This window comes from Urocampus carinirostris, chromosome 1 (genome assembly GCF_059441175.1).
Source record: "Urocampus carinirostris isolate Australia breed hairy pipefish chromosome 1, RoL_Ucar_1.0, whole genome shotgun sequence".
NCBI lineage: Eukaryota > Metazoa > Chordata > Actinopteri > Syngnathiformes > Syngnathidae > Urocampus > Urocampus carinirostris.
The window spans coordinates 40,659,412-40,678,037 of NC_142349.1; the positions used below are offsets into that span (position 1 = coordinate 40,659,412).

General features: G+C 39.9%; 3 protein-coding genes across 4 annotated transcripts; 2 read left to right on the forward strand and 1 right to left on the reverse strand.

Moving 5' to 3' along the window:
- Nucleotides 1-100: 100 nt before the first annotated feature.
- ciao3 (cytosolic iron-sulfur assembly component 3) lies at nt 101-6,036 on the forward strand. Its single transcript, XM_088339123.1, has 11 exons — nt 101-306; nt 1,464-1,559; nt 1,628-1,771; nt 1,879-2,008; nt 2,100-2,234; nt 2,302-2,420; nt 2,799-2,928; nt 3,003-3,075; nt 3,138-3,275; nt 3,341-3,498; nt 5,598-6,036. The coding sequence occupies exons 1-11, from the start codon at nt 241-243 to the stop codon at nt 5,837-5,839; spliced, it is 1,431 nt and encodes a 476-aa protein (XP_088195249.1). The 5' UTR covers nt 101-240; the 3' UTR covers nt 5,840-6,036.
- A 227-nt stretch (nt 6,037-6,263) lies between these two features.
- On the reverse strand, nt 6,264-12,059 carry hagh (hydroxyacylglutathione hydrolase). 2 transcript variants are annotated; one of them, XM_088339127.1, is made up of 9 exons: nt 11,874-12,059; nt 11,379-11,551; nt 10,511-10,575; nt 10,222-10,339; nt 10,049-10,157; nt 9,806-9,909; nt 9,454-9,555; nt 9,298-9,377; nt 6,264-9,209 (listed from the first exon to the last, which is right to left on the reverse strand). In XM_088339127.1, exons 1-9 carry the CDS (start codon nt 11,938-11,940, stop codon nt 9,110-9,112), a joined length of 918 nt encoding a protein of 305 aa, XP_088195253.1. In that variant the 5' UTR covers nt 11,941-12,059; the 3' UTR covers nt 6,264-9,109. The 2 variants fall into 2 exon arrangements, with proteins under 2 accessions (XP_088195253.1, XP_088195254.1); XM_088339128.1 differs by having other exon boundaries at nt 11,379-11,546; nt 11,874-12,024.
- Nucleotides 12,060-13,821: 1,762 nt separating this feature from the next.
- Nucleotides 13,822-16,089, forward strand: fahd1 (FAH domain containing oxaloacetate decarboxylase 1). Its single transcript, XM_088339130.1, has one exon. It carries the CDS (start codon nt 13,921-13,923, stop codon nt 14,581-14,583), a length of 663 nt encoding a protein of 220 aa, XP_088195256.1. The 5' UTR covers nt 13,822-13,920; the 3' UTR covers nt 14,584-16,089.
- The last annotated feature ends 2,537 nt before the right edge of the window (nt 16,090-18,626 follow it).

Consider the following 18,626-nt stretch of genomic DNA (forward strand, 5'->3'; position numbering starts at 1 on the left):
ATTTTTATTTTTATCACCCGAATGCTTAAAATAGTTTTGTATAGTCCTGGTGGAAACATATGTTGGCCTGGAGAGGGATGGGCACCACCAGATTGTACTTGCCCAAGACACACATTGAGAAGTGTGTGGATAAGGGTTTCAACAAACAACCATACTAATTGTATGGAGCTCGTTGAATATAATGTTTCAGAGAAGTTTACGACACCAAAGTAAACAACGAATCGCTTTCCGGCAGCAGATATGGCTTCTGTATTTAGTGGCGTGCTGCAACTGACAGATCTTGACGATTTTATAACGCCATCTCAGGTATTTTAATGAATATTTGACGTTGTTCCACGCTTGTTTATGTTTGTGGATTCTGATGGTACAAACAAAAACACAGTAGTTGAAGTATTTATTGTGTCTTGATACTGTAACAAATTGACAGTGGCAAATGTCTCTTTTTACACAAGGTCAATTGGTACCTATAAGTAATTGATTAAGTCATTTACAGGTCGAAGGTTTCATAAGTTTATTGATGTTCAGTAACGTTACAATCGGGGAATGCTAGTTTATGAGTCATTGTGACTTGACATAATTGTAAATGTAAATAAATGAACTATTATCAATGCAACGTCTTCCTCTCATAATGATAAAGCTATGTTGACAATGTAGATGTACTACCGATGTTCTTACATGTATTTCGGGTGTGACAATATATCGTCGCCGGTATGCGTAAAAAACGTAGTTATGGTTAATTATTTTTTTGTTCTAGAATAGTTTATTTAATCGTTAGATTAATAGTTTTTGTTTATAATTCTTTCCATACTAAATGCGTCGTTACATATGTCTTTTTATGGGACGTGGGGTGGTGAGGATCGGATAACAGTGTATTTTGATTTTCCTGAAAACGAAAAGAAAAATTGGAGAAAGGTTTTTTTCACATGACAGCAATGATGGTAAAACCTGCAAATAATAATGATGGTCCAATTTATTTTTATGAATAGGTCCTCAAGGACTGAAAGCTGAATAGATATTGCAGCCCTGTATTAAGTTATTACTTATATAGCAGGGGTCACCAAACTTTTGAAGATGAGAGCACTTATTTTTACTGATTGGTGCGAAGGGCTACCATTTTGGTATAAATTTCTAACATAACAAAGTAAAAACGTAGTAAAAACATAAGTTGCTATCACCAGGTTGAAAACGTTGTGAAGTCAACCACAAAACGTGTCAGTTCAAATCAAATTTACAAGAAAATTGCAATGATCCATCACTGGTGAATTATTTTCAGAACCTGTCAGCGGGCAATTCAGTTGTTCTTAAGGAACCACGTTGGAGACCCCTGACATATAATTTACATGATATTTTTTCAAGTTTTGAGTCCTACTTTGGTCATCCAGTTTAGAAATGACATCTTCTCAGATAAGTCATACTAAATCATTTTAAATACGATTGTATTGAAGTTATGTTATATTTTGCAGGAATGTGTTAAACCTGTCAAAGTTGAAAAGAAACAAGGCAAGTCAGTAGCCAAAATCCAGATTGAAGATGATGGCAGTTATGTTCAAATCAACCAAGTGAGTATTTAAGAATCGCGATTGCCTTCACCAATAAGGCCAATAACTTATTGCCTCGCTTGTTTAAGACCGGCCAGAAGCAGAAGCTTGAGAAAGCGAAGATCTCTCTGAACGACTGCTTGGCTTGTAGCGGATGCATTACATCGGCTGAAAGCGTCCTTATCACTCAGCAGAGCCACGAGGAGCTTTTCAAAGTGCTGCGCAACAACAAGGTGAATTTTGGTGACATGACAAGATCAAATTTGAAGATTTCAATCATTATTTCTACACAAAACAATCGAAATTATAAGGCTGTTTTACCAACGTCCACCTCCCACAGCTAAGCGAGACCGAAAAGAAAGTGGTGGTGGTGTCAGTGTCACCCCAGGCAAGAGCATCCCTCGCCGCATTTTACGGGCTGAGCAGTAGCGAGGCAGGGAAGAGGCTCACCACTTTCTTCAAAAGTCTTGGTGAAAATGCTCTCTCTAATATTTCTGGGATCAGCCTTATTACCCTAAAAATCTTACCTTGATTACTTTTTCTCTAATGGCGGTTTTGTAGGTGTCCACCATGTATTCGACACAAGCTTCAGCCGGACTTTCAGTCTATTAGAGAGCCAGCGTGAGTTTGTGGAGCGTTTTCTAAGGAAAGAGCAGGACAGCCGGTCACTGCCTATGATGACGTCAGCATGTCCAGGTAAACTTCACACTAAAGGTATTACAATTTACTGCTGTAAGGACTTATGCTGGATTTTTGTCTTCAGGTTGGATCTGCTATGCAGAAAAGACACACGGCAAGTTTATTCTTCCTTACATCAGCACCACTCGCTCACCTCAGGCAATGATGGGCTCGCTGGTGAAAGGATATTTTGCAGAACAAGAGGTACCCACTAACACACCTTTGTTTGTTTAAAGGCAGCTATATCATTCCCTAAATTATTACCTCTTTGGGTTGCACAGTGGCTTTTCAATGTTGTGTGAGAATATTGGACCTTGAAGTTATAGATTCCCAGAGATGATGAGTGTCTGCTCTGTAGAGAAGCAACTTGAATATTTGTCTGGAGTTGATGTTTACTTGCTTTTCTAATTATAGAGATTTACGTTTCACATTTAATATGTTAAATTTCATGAAGTTAAATAAACAAGGACAAGCATATTTTTATTGAAAAGTTATCTTTCAAAAGTATACAAAAATAGATGGACTCACATTCAGAAATTAACAGTCTAGTTCCATTAAGTGGTGTTTTCTGCATGTTTTCAGGGCCTGAGCCCACAGTCGATTTACCACGTGGCCGTAATGCCCTGCTTCGATAAGAAACTCGAGGCCTCCAGGCCAGATTTCTTCATGGACAAAGCCGAGACCCGCGAAGTGGATTGCGTAATAACGTCCGGTACGACCGCCATACTTCGGTCATCAAGCAGAGCACCAAAAATGAACTTTTAATTGTTTTATTTCCATACTTAGGAGAGGTTCAGAAAATGCTTGAAGAAGAAAAACTGACTCTTTACGACATACAGGCCGGACCTTTAGATACGCTGTAAGTTTCAGATGGACAATATGTTTTTTCTTTTCATGATGTTTGAATAATCCTCTGTCCAGTTTCAGCAGTGTTAAAGACGGGGACTTTCTGAGTCACGCCGGCAGCGGTTCAGGTGGCTACCTCCATCACGTCTTTACACACGCAGCCAAGCATTTATTTGGTGAGGAGGTCAAGGAGCTCACCTATAAAATCCTCAGGTGAGGCCTCAAATGTTTTTGCAATTCTATTACATCAATAGACAATTGCTATACCTCCCTCGCAGGAATAAGGACTTCCAGGAGGTGACGCTGGAGAAGGACGGAACAGTTGTGCTCAGTTTTGCGTCTACGTATGGCTTCCGCAACATCCAGAACTTGGTGCAGAAACTCAAGAGAGGGAAGTCCCCGTATCACTTTGTGGAAGTTATGGCATGTCCCTCAGGTTGGTAAAAATCTTTAAATATGACATAACTTTATGCTTCGGTGTAAAATGGTCAATTAATTACCTAACCACTGTTTTATGTGAATATTTCATAAACCCATAAATCAAATACATTACAACTTAATGTATCGATTTACACGGGTTTTAAAACCTAGGTGGTCCAAACATTCTCACTTATGTCAAGATGTAACTCAAAGGCTAACTTGGCAGCTCAATAGTTTACTGGTTAGCAATTCTGACTCACAGTTCAGAGGTATTGAATTCAATTCAAGCCTCCCTGTGTGGAGTTTGCAAGTTCTACCTGTGCCTGAGTGAATTTATTCCTGGCACTCCAGTTTCCTTCCACAAACCAAAATCAAATAGCCGGTCAAATAGCCACAGTAATCCTAATGAGGGATAAGCGCCTGGAAAATTAATGAATTCTGCTTCTGGCCGGTCTTAAACAAGCGAGGCAATTATGAAATAAGCACCAGATTATGCTGGAACTGCAAAAACAGAAATCAAGCTGGTGTTTTTGTTTATTTTTACTGATGGGCGCTTTGATTTACAGACTGTTATATGATACCTAAGTAAACCTGCACTGATCAGAATAAGTCATTTTTCATAAGGATATGTTGAGTATAGGTTATTGCAAAAGCATCAAATTTTGATCCCCAAAGGGCTTGCTAGTTTAAAGGTTTCCCTTCTCAAACACACCCGATTTATCATCAAGTTCAGTGGAAATTCCGCTATCATTCTTGATTGTTTGACTCAGCAGCGTTTCATGAGAGAAATGTTTTATTGTCTAAAATACAGACCGCCAGACAGGACTATGACACCTGGTTGTGTAGTATTGATTTTCTAAAGCTGGTATTTTTAAGAATTTAGTTGTATTTTTACGAGAAAAGTTGGTTAATGAGTACTTTAAAAGGACAGTTTGCATTATTTTTAAATTTGAAAAAAAAAATGAGATATTTGATAAGCAAAAATGCATGAACTAATATGTAAACGTCCATGATTCAAAATACTGTGTATTCATTTTACACATCATGAGCTTCATCGAGAGGGAGCTGACATATTTTGCCATTTTCTGCTTCGGGTACCCGAAAAAAACAAGCAGCTTGCGGAAGGCTTGGCTGAAATATGAGAAGTGGTTTGGTCATTTTTGAGTCTCCATAGTTTGTATTCTTATTTGTGCTTTTTAGCACTCTTTTTTGGATGCATGACATAATACAGTGACATCTAGTGGGCAAATAATACAGAGGCACTTTGAGAGAAACAAATTGAAATGTGAGAATGGCACTTTGACATGAACGACAGACATATTTTCTTTTGAATATTATATTACTGTGAGAATAATATTTGTTACAATACTCAATTATTTCAACCAGAGAAATAAAATGGTAATGGAAATGGGAATGCAGTCATATATTTAGTACATTACAACATATACACTACTAATTTAGCCATTTACTGTTCTGTGATATATATGTGGCCCTAAATCTCAATAATTATTTTTCTTTTAAGTTTAAAAGAGTTGTACGAAATTTCAAAACTTTTAAATTTGCTGCCGCCATCTCCTGGCTTAGGTCATCATTGCAGCCTCAGTTTGTTTATGTTACGCAGGCATGTACGTGCAATTCTTAGATGCACTCGAATACATCTTTTTAATCTTTCTTGGGGTTTGGATATGCTATTGGACTCTACTTGAAGCATGCCTTTTCTGACTTTCACCATTTTCATGCTACACTATCAAATAAAATCTAACTGCGGGGATGTCACTGTCCAGCACTCCCCCAACCTCCTTTTCCTCCTACCTAATGTGTTCCGCCCCAAACCGCTTTGATAAAAGTGAGATCAAAGCATATTGGCACAGTGGTAAAGAAAGTTTGGCATTGTTAACACATACTTAATCGAGAAATAATTCATATTCATTTTTTTAAAGACACCTCATATCATGCACAAAACCTTGAAATCATGCTCATTATTTTGGCAAACATGTTGGGAGCTTTCCAGCCTTTTCAAATTCATGAAGTACAAGGACGTTTGTGTAATGTAATGAATAAATAAGTACTTGTATTATTTTGAAGGTCTGAATATATTGTTCCCTAAACCCCAAGGTTGTCTTAATGGAGGTGGGCAGCTAAAGCCACCCCTTGGTGAGAACCCAAAGGAGTTCCTCATGAAGGTGGAGGCGCTCTACAGAGCCGAAGAGGCCCAAGAACCAGAAGACGACTGCCGCGTTGCCCAGTTGTACCAGTCGTGGCTCTGCAGCGTGGGTGACGAGCGTGCCAGAGAGTTTCTGCACACAAACTACCATGTCGTGGAGAAGATGACCAACGGGCTCACCATGAAGTGGTGACCCTCATGTGCCTGCAGTGTTTGTCCGCATGCTGCTTGACAATGGGCAGCTATAAGAAATGTTCCTTTCCACGTACACTGTGCCCTTGATGCCAAATTCAATTATGTATATTGGCAAGATTTTAGGATTAGATTCTGAAACACATTAATTTATTAATCAAATAACTATATTTTGACCAAATAAAAACATTAACCTGGTGGTTTGTTGACGTCTTAGCTACATTTTTTGAGGTTACTGCCCTCATTGAGATGTAAAATGGGCAATATACGATATAAGAGTGACATCGCCACTGCCTTTGTAAAGCCACCACTGTCAACTGATTTCTGACTAGTTTTCAAGCTACTTGGTTATTACCAGATCATCATCACACTCTTTTTACATCATCCAATTACTGTACAAGTAATTTTTTTAAAGAGCCAGTGTGTAATATTTAGTGCCTCATAGTGGTACAGATAATCTTTAATTCGGGTAAATAAAACATTGATTTGAATACTAGGCAAAAATACATGAACTATCATACCAATGTTAAATTGTAGTCAAAATAAAGCATAGGTAGAGAAATGTGTATTTCTTTTACATTGTGGAATCCCTACCAATAAGTCGCTGCCATGTTTGTCTGGTACCTTGCTGCTACACTGTTCTCTGTGGCACTGGTTTTCGTTTGCATTGGACAATGCAGTGACATCTCGTGGTCAAATTTTACACACTGGGGCTTTAACAAATACGATGTAGTACACGACAATTAGTTATCACATATATGGTAAGGTTACATTCGTTAAATTAAAACACAAAAACGGCCATCTAACTCAAGTCGATGATTAAATCCAGCCCGCCAAAAATTTCTGAGTATGTCAAAAAGAGCGAGTCTCTAGGTTAGGGGTCTCCAGCATGGTGCCCACGTGCACCAGAATCCCCCTTAAGGGCAACTGAGGTGCCCTCGGACCTCTTCTGTGAATAGATTAATTGCTAGGTCATTGTGATTTTCTAGTAAAAAAAGTTTAATGGTTGACTAAAGTCTATTTTACCGTACTCCCAATAGTTAACCTGTTAATAAATAGTCGTAACATTTTGCAGGGGTCTCCAACGTGGTGCCCATGGACAACACAGTGCCCCCTACAGACAGCTGAGGTGCCTGTGGACAGGTACTGAAAATGGCTCACCAGCACTGTGTTATTGAGATTTTCTAGTGAAACTATTTTAGTGGTTAAGTGAGAGTATATAACACTACTTCAAATAATTAACTTGGTAATAGTAACAACATAGTAATAAGTTATTTTAGAAATGCATATCAAACTAGCTGTTCTTTGTGCTAATTAGTAACAAAAAGTTGCCTTCAGCATGAAAAAAATTTAAGACCCTTGCTCCAGATCATTTCTATCAAAAGTTATGATTTTTTTAAATAAGTGCAAACCAAATGCGTTCTTCAGGAGCTAGAGGGCAGTGCTGAAAATTTGTATAGTGGTGAGTTGGTTCAGGTGAACTCAACTGTTAAAATATTCCAAGTAACACAATCAATGCCAAACCTGAACACCTCTCCCTCCCATTGTTTGTGAACCCACGAGTTGTGTTTAGAAAAAAATATCCCTGGTCATCCTTTATTATAGGGTAGGTTACTAATGTAAGCTGTAAAACAAAGCTAAAAATGTATATTTGACATACATGTACTGATCTGGCTCGACTGAGAACAGAAAGTGTAGATATGGCCCCAGAGCCAAACTGAGTTTAGCATCCTGGTTTTAAGAAATCAGCAGTTTTTAAAATTTTCATTTTGTCCATATTACTGCAGAATCCTAGTAATTAACCAATACAGAGTACCAAGATATTTTAATCATGCACACAGCCAAAGCATATCCCCCAAATCTCCTAAATTAACAAATAACTATATTCATCAGTACATTTACTATAAACACTTGCCTTATGATAAAAACTAAAAAATTACATCATGCCCTCTCACAACAGCGCTCTGGTTCGGCGTTATTGCTTCTGGAAGTAATTACAAATGTGCAATACATGGCCTTATATTTTGCCAGCATTAAATATACAGTGGGACCTCGCTACTTCGCGGTTCGATGTTCGCGGCTTCAAAGCTTCGCGGTCTGTAATGGTTAAAAAAATAAATAAAAGTTTTTTGGTTTTTTTTGAAGGGGCTTCGCAGACTTTCCCTTTTTGCGGGTTTTTCCGGCGGAACGTCAGCGGCTGGATGGGACAGGACGGAGGGGCGCGGCGGGGGTCACTCCCGGGCCGCGCAACGGAGCGAGTTCGGCGGACGCGGCGTCACACGGTGCGACGCGAGAAAAGGCGGCGGGCGTGATCGGGCTACCCCCAGTTACGGGGTCCGACGACCCCAGTAGCGCGGCGCGTCGACAGGCGGCCGTCCGCGCACGGCGAGCGAAAGGCGGCGGACATGCGTGGGACCCCCGTAACTGTGTCGGTGTCGTGTGTATCATGCCGGAAATTACCTGCGCTGCGGGTTAGGGGCTTGCTCTCGGGAGCGACCGAATGGCACCCGCAGTAAAAACCCTGTCGTGAATTTGTCTCCGATCGTCCCGGGCGGATGTAAAATCGCCGAGCTGTACGACTCTTAGCGGTGGATCACTCGGCTCGTGCGTCGATAAAGAACGCAGCCAGCTGCGATAACTAATGTGATTTGCTGGCAACCAGTTCAGGGTGTCCCCTGCCCGGAGATGGCTGGGATTGGGCTCCAGCCCCCCCGCAACCCTAATAAGGATAAGCGGTGCAGATAATGAGATGAGATTTTTTTTTTTTTAAGGTGCGCCGCTACTTCGCGGATTTTCACTGATCGCGGGTGGTTTTGCTCCCCATTAACCGCGATAACCGAGGTCTTACTGTATACTGTTGCACAAATAGTTTTTGTGGCATTGAATTTTCAAACGCAATATTGGGCCTTAATACTGTATGTGAATGAATAAATCAGTTTTAGTCACTGAATTATTTTTTAAGTAAACAAAAAAAAAGTATTTACACCACACCTAAGATGAATGCACTCATTTAAAGCAGTACAAGAGCCGCATAACCCTGAAAATGACCCAGACTACAATTTGACTGCTATTTTCTATCCTAGTTTTGGCTCCAAATAATTACAAAAACTGCGAGCCACTCTCAAGAAAATGAAACGGTCTCAAAATAATTGAAAGAATAGCACTGAGGAACTAAACTGGAAGATTCTGTTTTGTGTAACTTGCAAACAGCCCGAGTAGTAAGATTGCATATAATGCAGTGTCTTAAGTGGTTTGAAGTCAACAGGCTATGTCACTCTTTTGGTGCTCGGAAGGAATCTTTCTCTTTACGGAGACTCCTCATGGCTTCTATTGGATCGGTCTGCTTCGCGTGATCCAGGACAGCAGTCTCCCTTTATTGAGCAGAAAACTACTGAGTGTGATTTCTTCCAAGCAAATCATTTGCTATACTTGAAACACGCAAGGACTCGGCAGACATACTTGACTCTCATGAAAGGGTTGAAGGTGAACTCTTCCGCGAGAGTTGACGGAATGGTTGGCTCACCATTGCTGCATTGCTCCTACAGAAAGAAAACATCATCATAAACTTCTTGATCATGTGATTGATGCGATGAACGCTTCACGATTATTAGATACCTTTGCCCATGCTAGCTTCTTCTGAATGACTTCATTCTCTGGCTCAACGTGGCGTGCAAACTTCAGATTGCTGACAGTGTACTCATGACCACAGTACACTCGCTAAAATAAAGTAAAAAAGCTTTGCATACTTTGTATACAGTATGTTTCCTAGATGTTTCTCTCAAAGCAATAGAGGGGAGTTAAAGGTTCATTTTCACATTGTTTTATAGCGCAAATGTGTTTAACTCCATGGGTAAGCAAAAGTCAAGACTTAATTTAATCTTAACATTGATATGCTCGCTCTCTGGAGCTCTGCTACGATGTGTTAGCAACCACCCTGTGAAGATGGATGACAATGTTTTCTACTCACTGTTTCAGCAGGCAGTCGTCCAAGAATTTCAATCAAGGCTTTGTACATTTGCTCTGCGGTACCCTCAAAGAATTTTCCACAGCCTGCAACAAATAGTGTGTCTCCTACAGGCAAAAAATAAAATAAAGCTACTAACATCAAACGTAACAAAAGGCTGCATTATCAAATTACTTCATCAAACCAATTGCTCCATTTAGTCAGATGAATGTAGCATCTCTTAGACAAGCTATCAGTATATCGTACCTGTGAAAACTGCCGGAGGCTCAGAGCTGCCGTCCTTGGTGACATAGTAGCAGATGTGACCGGTGGTGTGGCAGGGCGTGAACAGACATTTGATATTAAGCGAGCCCATCTAAGAAAAAGTGCCGTGTCAGTTATTACGGTAATGACAGGCGGGGACATGCTGTCAGTTTTACCTTGAAACTGTGGGAGTGAGAGACTTTCTTTGTTATTGCATCGACGCGATCATCTCCTCCATAGACTTTGAGGCCAGGCATGAGCTTCACCATCTTCTCATTCCCGCCGGCATGATCCCTAAGAACAGTAGTTCACAAAGAATTTTGAGCAACATTAAAAGAGAATATTTAACAGTGATTTAGTGTTCATGAAAAACTGCATTTTCATGCTAATAATACAAGAACACCTAATTTTCTCTAATCATTAAATCAAGTCATTTTCCCTTTATCATTTTGAAATGCAGCTTACCAATGATGATGGGTGGTAAGAACTGTGGTGAGCTTGACGCCATGTTTTCGGACCGCATCTACAACCTGAAGGTATAAAGAACAATTATCCATCTTACTGTTGAGAGTTTCAGGGACTCCCTCCTGGTGGTCCGCCAATAGTCCGACAAATAGTTACATATGATCAGTGTGGAACCAAAACTGATTTAAAAAGGTAAAACAGCAAAGTCAAGAGGACGTTTGACTCGGGCATTTGTACTTACAAAAGGCAACATTGCTGATAAGTTTCATTAATGCTTATACATAATCACGGGTCGAGCACGACTGAGTCTGAAGACTTTGATGAGATTTGGGACGCTAACGACAACAAAAAAATCCAACTGGTACATACATACTGTACTTTTTATGTGCACTTACTGGAAAACGTGCTGTTGGGAGGATTGATACACATTTAGAAGAAACATTAAGGGGTTAGCATACTAGTTAACCTCAACCAGCTAATCTCCTTATTAATGACAGTAAGTAAGTGATAATACATCTTGCAAACATAATGTGGCACCTGTTTACTCACAGCAAGACCAACCATGTAGAATAAAAGCAGATAGTTTGTGGGAAAGCAGTTGGTTTATATTTACCAAAGAAAAGTAACAATCCATTACATCAGCATATTTCTGAGTTATTTACCTAGCTGCACGAAATTTTGTGTTGCTTATTAGGCTATACGTAATTTTTTTAAAAACCCCATACTAAAATGGTCATATGCGATAAACAATTTGGTATGGGTTGACAGGTATGTGTTAAAGGTTTTAATTTAAAAAATGATCATCTGAGGGTTTTTTTAGTGCAGTAAGCAGATACGACCTTGATCAACTTGACACGATTAGACAGACCTTAACAGGCTCCACCGGATCTACTATTGCAGCTTCTTTGGTGTCCTTGTCGATGAGCAGGTACATGTAATTGTCACTGAGCGCCGGAAGGAGTTCAACCTTCATGTTGGCTTGCTCCACCACTGATGTTCTCCTCACGGCGTTATGCAGGAGAGCCGCCCTTTGCGCCTTGACTTCCACAGGAGGTAATCGGGACACACATGATTAATCATTGACAAAAAATAAATACAAGTTTACATAAACAAGCATGAGTCAACGTGACACACACTGTTTTGTTCACCTAATTTGATATTCAATCATAGATCGATAGCTAAATAGGTCTTTAGATAGAGACAGTTTGTTGTCATTTGATCAACTGTATGTGGTCCCATTTGGTAACCACTCATCTTCTTCAAAAGTCATAAAGTGAAAGAAAATGTCGTAACGCAACAATATAAGATAATGGATCCACAAGTCAGTCTGGCGCAAGATGTTATGGAAGAAGTGAATTCTCACCGGGTTTTAAAGTTGTGGCAGTTCTTACCAGAGTGCAGGCACTCCCTACGAATGATTTGAGTAACATCACAAAAACAAAAAGCTAATCACTTTAGTGTGAGCCAGAAAAGTTTGGTTGTGGTTAAGTTCCGCCCTCGTCATCAGGGATCCCACAGGCTCGACCAATCGAAGTCAGGACTGTGGAGTGCTCAATCAATTAAATACGATATAATACTCACCATCAACACTAACGCATTACCCGTTAGACTACCGCTTCCCCCTTTAAATTGCAGACTGATTTTAAAAACACTGTACAGTTTTTTAAAGTTCAAACAACAACAAAAACATCTTAACTCAAGACTAGTAATTTTGTCCACTTGTGCTTTATTTTGAAGCGAGGCTAAGTCTTTGTGCCACTTCATGTTTCAAACAGTGTCATATTTTTTGTTAGTTTGAATATTCTGGAGATGGGTTGTGTTTTGCGATTTGCTCCTCCACGTGAAACAGTAATGTCTTCCATGGTTACCAGTAGCAGGAGAAGCCTTCTGATATAACTCGGATACTGCTTATTCATCATCTGGTCCCTATTGTGTAAATCATCATCATCACGGTTTTCAGAGTTGAGCTGGGCATTGTTGGCCAGCAGCCACAGCGATGTTGTACTCCACACCCAAGGACTTCTACACACGTGACAATACTGATATAATATTCTAAATCACTGGGGAATGAAAAACAAGTTAAGTAATCAAAGCAGGGGTCAAGGAAATAACATTGTTGGACTACTATTGGTCTTAACATGGCCCTTTGATAAATATGCTTGCAGAATATGAGTTTAAAAATAAAATTGACCTGATTTTACCTATCTCTGGTGGCGTTGATATTGAAAGTTGCTTTCAGGTGAAGACAACACTAACGTGTCAGGCTTTATTATCTTTCTATTGTAACTACAAAACCAGATATTGAACTGGAGTGCCACGTCCAATTTCGTTGTCACAGTATATTCAACCCATGTTGTAACAATGACAATAAAACTATATTCTATTATTTTCTATTCTATTCTATTCTATTCTATTCTATTCTATTCTATTCTATTCTATTCTATTCTATATGTTCCTGTCATTTCCAATAACAGTATACAAAAGTTCTAGCAAGATATTCAGCTCTTCTCTTTTCTTCCAACCATGTCTAAGGATCATATTATTAGGTTGGGTAGTTAGCGTGCAGCCCATCTGTGTGAGGTCTAGGGTTCAAGTCCAGCTTTTGCAGCCCTCCCATGAGGAGTTTGCATGTTTTCTCCGTGCCAGTGTGGGTTTTCTCCGGGCACTCCAGTTTCCTCCCGCATTCCAAAAACACGCTTGTTATGTTAATTGGTCAGTCCAAATTGTCCCTAGGTGTGAATGAGCAAGTGAGTTGTGTGTCTCTGTGTGCCCTGCGAACCAATTCAGGGTGTCCCCTGCCCAAATATTGCCGGTATGAGCTCCAGCACCCTTGTGAGGATAAACTGCGCAGAACATTCCCGATGTGCAAATCATTATGTATAATATGACTACCAATCTGCCTCCTGCGTTGAGTTTAAAAAAAAATGTCATAATTATTATTTTTCTTTATTTATCTCTGGGCTTTTTTCCCTCTGTATTTCTGCAGCACTTTTTGTTCCCCTTGAAAATTGTCGACTTTGTATTGTTATTTCACTGTTTTATGTCGATTTTGTGTGGAATGATGCAACAAAAAAAACGTTTTAAAAAAAAAATCTAGAAACCCAGACAGTCCCGTTTTGTAACCCCTCACCTTTTAAGTTCGACCAATCGAATTCTGAATAATATATGTTATCGTTTGTTTAATACATTTGGGTCTAATGCTTCGTACGGAAGACCCTTATAAATTTCAATTTCAAGTGATTTGCATTTGTCATTATTCATTTTTAAAACATTTAAGCTGCAATTGGACGATGAAACGTCACATATTGTCCCTCACGAGCTGCCGTAGGTTAGTGTGTAAATTGCACAGGTTGTCGGACAAAGTTGACCTGAACTGCGCGCCAGTCGAAAGTTGGATCCATTTGGAAATAATGACAGCAAAAAATATCTCCCGCTTTTGGGAATACGGTAGAAAAATAATTTGCGTGGGCAGAAACTACGCGGATCACGCCAAAGAGCTGAAAAACGCCGTGCCCACGGAGCCGGTCTTGTTTTTGAAGCCACCATCCGCCTATGTCCGCGAGGGCTCCCCCATCCTGGTGCCCCACCACTCCAGCAACCTCCACCACGAGGTGGAGCTTGGGGTCGTGATCGGCAAAGGGGGCTCGTGTATCCCTCAGTCTGCCGCTATGGATCATGTCGCCGGCTACGCACTTTGCTTGGACATGACGGCCCGGGACGTGCAGGACGAATGCAAGTCCAAAGGTCTTCCCTGGACTCTTGCCAAGGCTTTCGACACATCCTGCCCCGTGAGTGACTTCATCCCCAAGGAGAGCATCCCCGAGCCGGGTAACGTCAAGCTGTGGCTGAAAGTCAACGAGCAGCTGAGACAAAGTGGCTGCACCTCCCAGATGATCTTCTCCATTCCCTACCTCGTCAGCTACATCAGCGACTTCATCACCCTGGAGGAGGGCGACTTGATTCTGACCGGGACACCCAAGGGGGTGTCGGCAGTGCAGGAGCATGACAAGCTGCAGGCAGGCATAGATGGAGTCATTACAATGGCCTTCAAAGTTGCTAGGAAAGTTGCGTGAGGGCCAATATCTTAAACAGTTGAGGAATGAGAATGTCAAATTCTACATTAAATTCCCGTTTGGTCTGCCACCGGACACCAATAACAGACCATTTTCTTAGGTAAACGTCTACTTCGTAAGGAGGTGATTTTATCATTTATTTAAAGTTTTTAAAGGTCAATAGAGTAACCTGTAATTTTTGGGTAGCAATTATTGGAATGCCAACCCACTAAAACAGGGATCCCCTGCAAAATAAATTCTGTGTTGGCCACATAATTTTTCCTTTCTCTGACGAGGGGCCACGGTAGTTTCTAACAGAAAAAGTGTGATGATTGAGGGAGTGCCCAAATGCAAACATGTTTTTGTTATCCAGAAAGCCACAAATAAATAACACATCTGGATTTTTCACGGAACAAAAGTCAAAGATACATAATAACACTAAAAGGCAGTTGATTTTATCTCACTATCACTATTCTTAGTCACAGTACCAAAGACAGAATTTAATTTTGATGCGTGTTTCACATTGTACAATGTGATGTTCAATTAATAATAAAGTTATAAGCATTGTAAATAACACATTTATTTTTATTGTAACGTGTAAAATTTACAGCAACATTCCATTCATTTTTGGTACAAAAGATAGTATGATAATGAGATAAAACCCAATGCCTTGGTTTGTCTCATGTAATCTGTATCACGTGTCCAGTGTTAACAGTTGGGCACTGTCACCGCAGTGCGGATAATGGATGGATGGATGGATAAGAATGCTCTATGGTATTGTTCAGATGGGAAGACCAAATGTGGAGGTGGGCTTTGGTTTGGGGACCACTGCTTTAAAACAACAAATGTACTCAAACTAGCCTTTGTTATTGTTTTATAAATAACAACAATTTAAATACAGTATGCTTATCAATAATGATTGATCACTTTGATTATTTAAAAATGTAGATAAATATCAAGTGATTATAGTTCTCAAATTCTTTCAATGTGATTACATTATCAAATCATCACAACTTTCCTTGGAATTTACAAAGTGCTATTACTGAGGCTATTCACGCAACGTGGATTTTGAATAATCACAAAATCATAACATAATAGCAAAATAGACACAACTATTTGTAAATTTTTTATTCGTATGAAAGAAACACATAGGTGTATTTTCAGTTCATGGAGCTTAACATTGAATAGGTTATAATTGAATGATTTTTTTCTGGAGTTGAGAAGCTCCAAACATTTTTTGAAATTTGACGATTTCCAAACATTTTTGGCAAGGTATCCATTGTAGGTCTAAAACTTAAAACTTGGTAACCTAAAAGTAAAATGATCATATTACATAAATGGTCAAATGATTTTTTTCAAATGATGTGAGTGAAGTTTTTTGTTACAAATTCCATGATTATGTTTGGCATTTTCAGCATAATGCATGTATGAGTGCACATTTGATTGAATCAGCATAAATGCAATTCATGTATGATTTTTTTTTTTAACAGATGTATATCATGAGGATTAAAATATGTTTGAATCCTTTTCTGTATCTCATCTTTGCTTCTATCCATGAATTTATTATTATCCATTCTTGCCTCTTCCCCCTAAAAAACGTAAGTCATATATTTTTTAATAGATAACGTTGGACATTGTTTTTTCTGCGTCATGCGGACCCTGTACTGGTCCGCCGTGGTGAAGATGGAGCTGAGCCGAAAGGTAAAGCTTTCATATTATCGGTCGATCCTACGTTCCTACCCTGACCTATAGTCATGAACTGTGGGTTATGACCAAAAGAACACGACCCCGGATACAAGTGGCTCAAATGAGTTTCTTCCACAGGGTGGCTGGGCTCTCCCTTAGAGTTAAGGTGAGAAACTCAGTCATCCGGGAGGGACTCTATGTAGCGCCGCTGCTCCTCCACATTGAGAGGAGCCAGTTGAGGTGGCTCGGGCGTCTGATAAGGATGCCTCCCCTTTGAGGTGATCCGGGCATGTCCCACCGGCAGGAGGCCCCGGGGACCACCCAGGACACACTAGAGAGACTATGCCTCTAGGCTGGCCTGGGAACGCCTCAGAATCCCGTCAGATGAGCTGGAAGAAGTGGCTTGGGATAGGGAGGTTTGGGCTTCTATGTTAAGGCTGCTGCCCCCGCGACCTGACCCCTGATGAGCGGAAGACAATGGATGGCTGGATGATTTTATCTGTTAAAACCTCTTTTTTATTGACAGAAAATTTAATGTAAGGAAATTATTCGTTTTTAACAAGTGAAAATTATTTATATATTTTTTATTAATTACAAAAATCTTCAAACTTCCCAAATACTAAACCATTTGCTAGATAAGATAATTTAACTTATTTTTGGAGTTATTTTTCTTATATTGTCAAAAAGAAATATAGTCAACTAAGACTGACAATCCTCGCATACGCAAAATAATCGGAAAACAGGACAATGTTTTTTGCAGTGTAGGTACAAGAGAAACAAGTGACGTGATTTTTTTTCTGGATTATACTTTATAATACTGTACATAAATACTGTACAAAATACTCAAGTCCCCTCTTAAGTGCCATCAAGTATCACCAGGCATAATAGACAAGTCTGGAACCATTCGTCCACAGCCGGGGTCAGCAACAAGTGGCTATTTGGCGCTCCCTAGTGGTTCTCTGGCGCCAATTCCAAAATATTTGATAATGGAATATTATAAGGTTTTTGTAGAAGAAAAAACATGACACAAAAATCCTTAATGTTGTCAAATATGGCTCTTTCAACATTTTGGGTTCCCAACCCCTAGTCTAAAGTCCACTGTATACTTCAGAACTGTTGTATTCTAAATTTTCAACACTAGCTAGCACTGAATTGAATTAGTTTTTACAGGTCTCGGTTTGGCAGCGAGCATCTGCAGTTCCTCTTGAAATCCAGTCCTCATTACGGCACTTGTTGCGATCAGTCTGAACATGTTCTCTCGCCAGTATTTTGACAGAGTCAAGCTCCAACACTGCTACAGGACAAAAGATGGATATACAGTGAGGTTCGTTTGCCATTCAAGCCTCGTCGTTTTCTTCTAAAAAAATGATCATTTCACTGTTAATGCTCACAGATTTGGACTCTTCAGAAGTCCTAGTGATGCACATCTGCTGAGTATTGGGTTACAATGTGTTCCCACAGGCCTCTCTGCTTTCAGGATCAATCAGAAATGGCGCGGGTGTAACGTGAGAGCGTGTACATCCCCGTCACTCACCTGCAGGGCGCTTAACAGTCGTTTTAGTGAAGATATTTGGTAGCAGTGTGAGGCGCATTACTGAAAAGCAGTAATTAGTTACAGTTACTGTTAAATTCATTTGAAAAGTAATTCTGTTAACCCGTGCAAGCGACAAACCCAAACAACAATTGAGGTGAAATACTCCATATCCATTTTGTTTCTGGGCTCCGAACCACTCGAAGATTTTCTTCTTCATTTCTGGGTACTGTCCAAAACATTTCCTTCTTTTCTCCAGGAACGATGTGTTTCAATAATAATTTTATGAATAAAAAGACCAAATTCAGCAAAATGTCAGCCTAGATTCTGTGCGCACCATTTATTTTCTTAATTCCCATATGAGCTACACCCTCACATCTATGCATCCTCTACCATTTGCTACTGGTGACACACAACAAAATAAACCCATATAAACTGACCCCCTGATCTCTTTATTTTATAGTTGCAAATACAGCTTGGATGCAATCATATACGGTAGGGAGAATATTAAAATCTCAGTAGGGAGAAATTAAGCTTTCTCATACTCTCTGCCGGAGACGGCAACATCGTAAGTATATTCAGTTGTTCTTTGAAGTAAATATTAACACTCTTGGTTACTGTTGCTGGAGGATTGAGGGTTGTATGTTCATCATACACGAGCGAGGAACAGTTAGCGAACAGAGGATGCTGTAATATATGATCTGCTTTTAATAAGTAACAGAGTAACGCACCATGTTGTAACAACAGTTGAGTTACAAAATTAGAAAAATTACGTGTTACAGTCAATGTTCCCTCTAATTTTCCACGGGTCTGAGCGTTCACACAAAGTCGGTGAGGAACGCTTGAA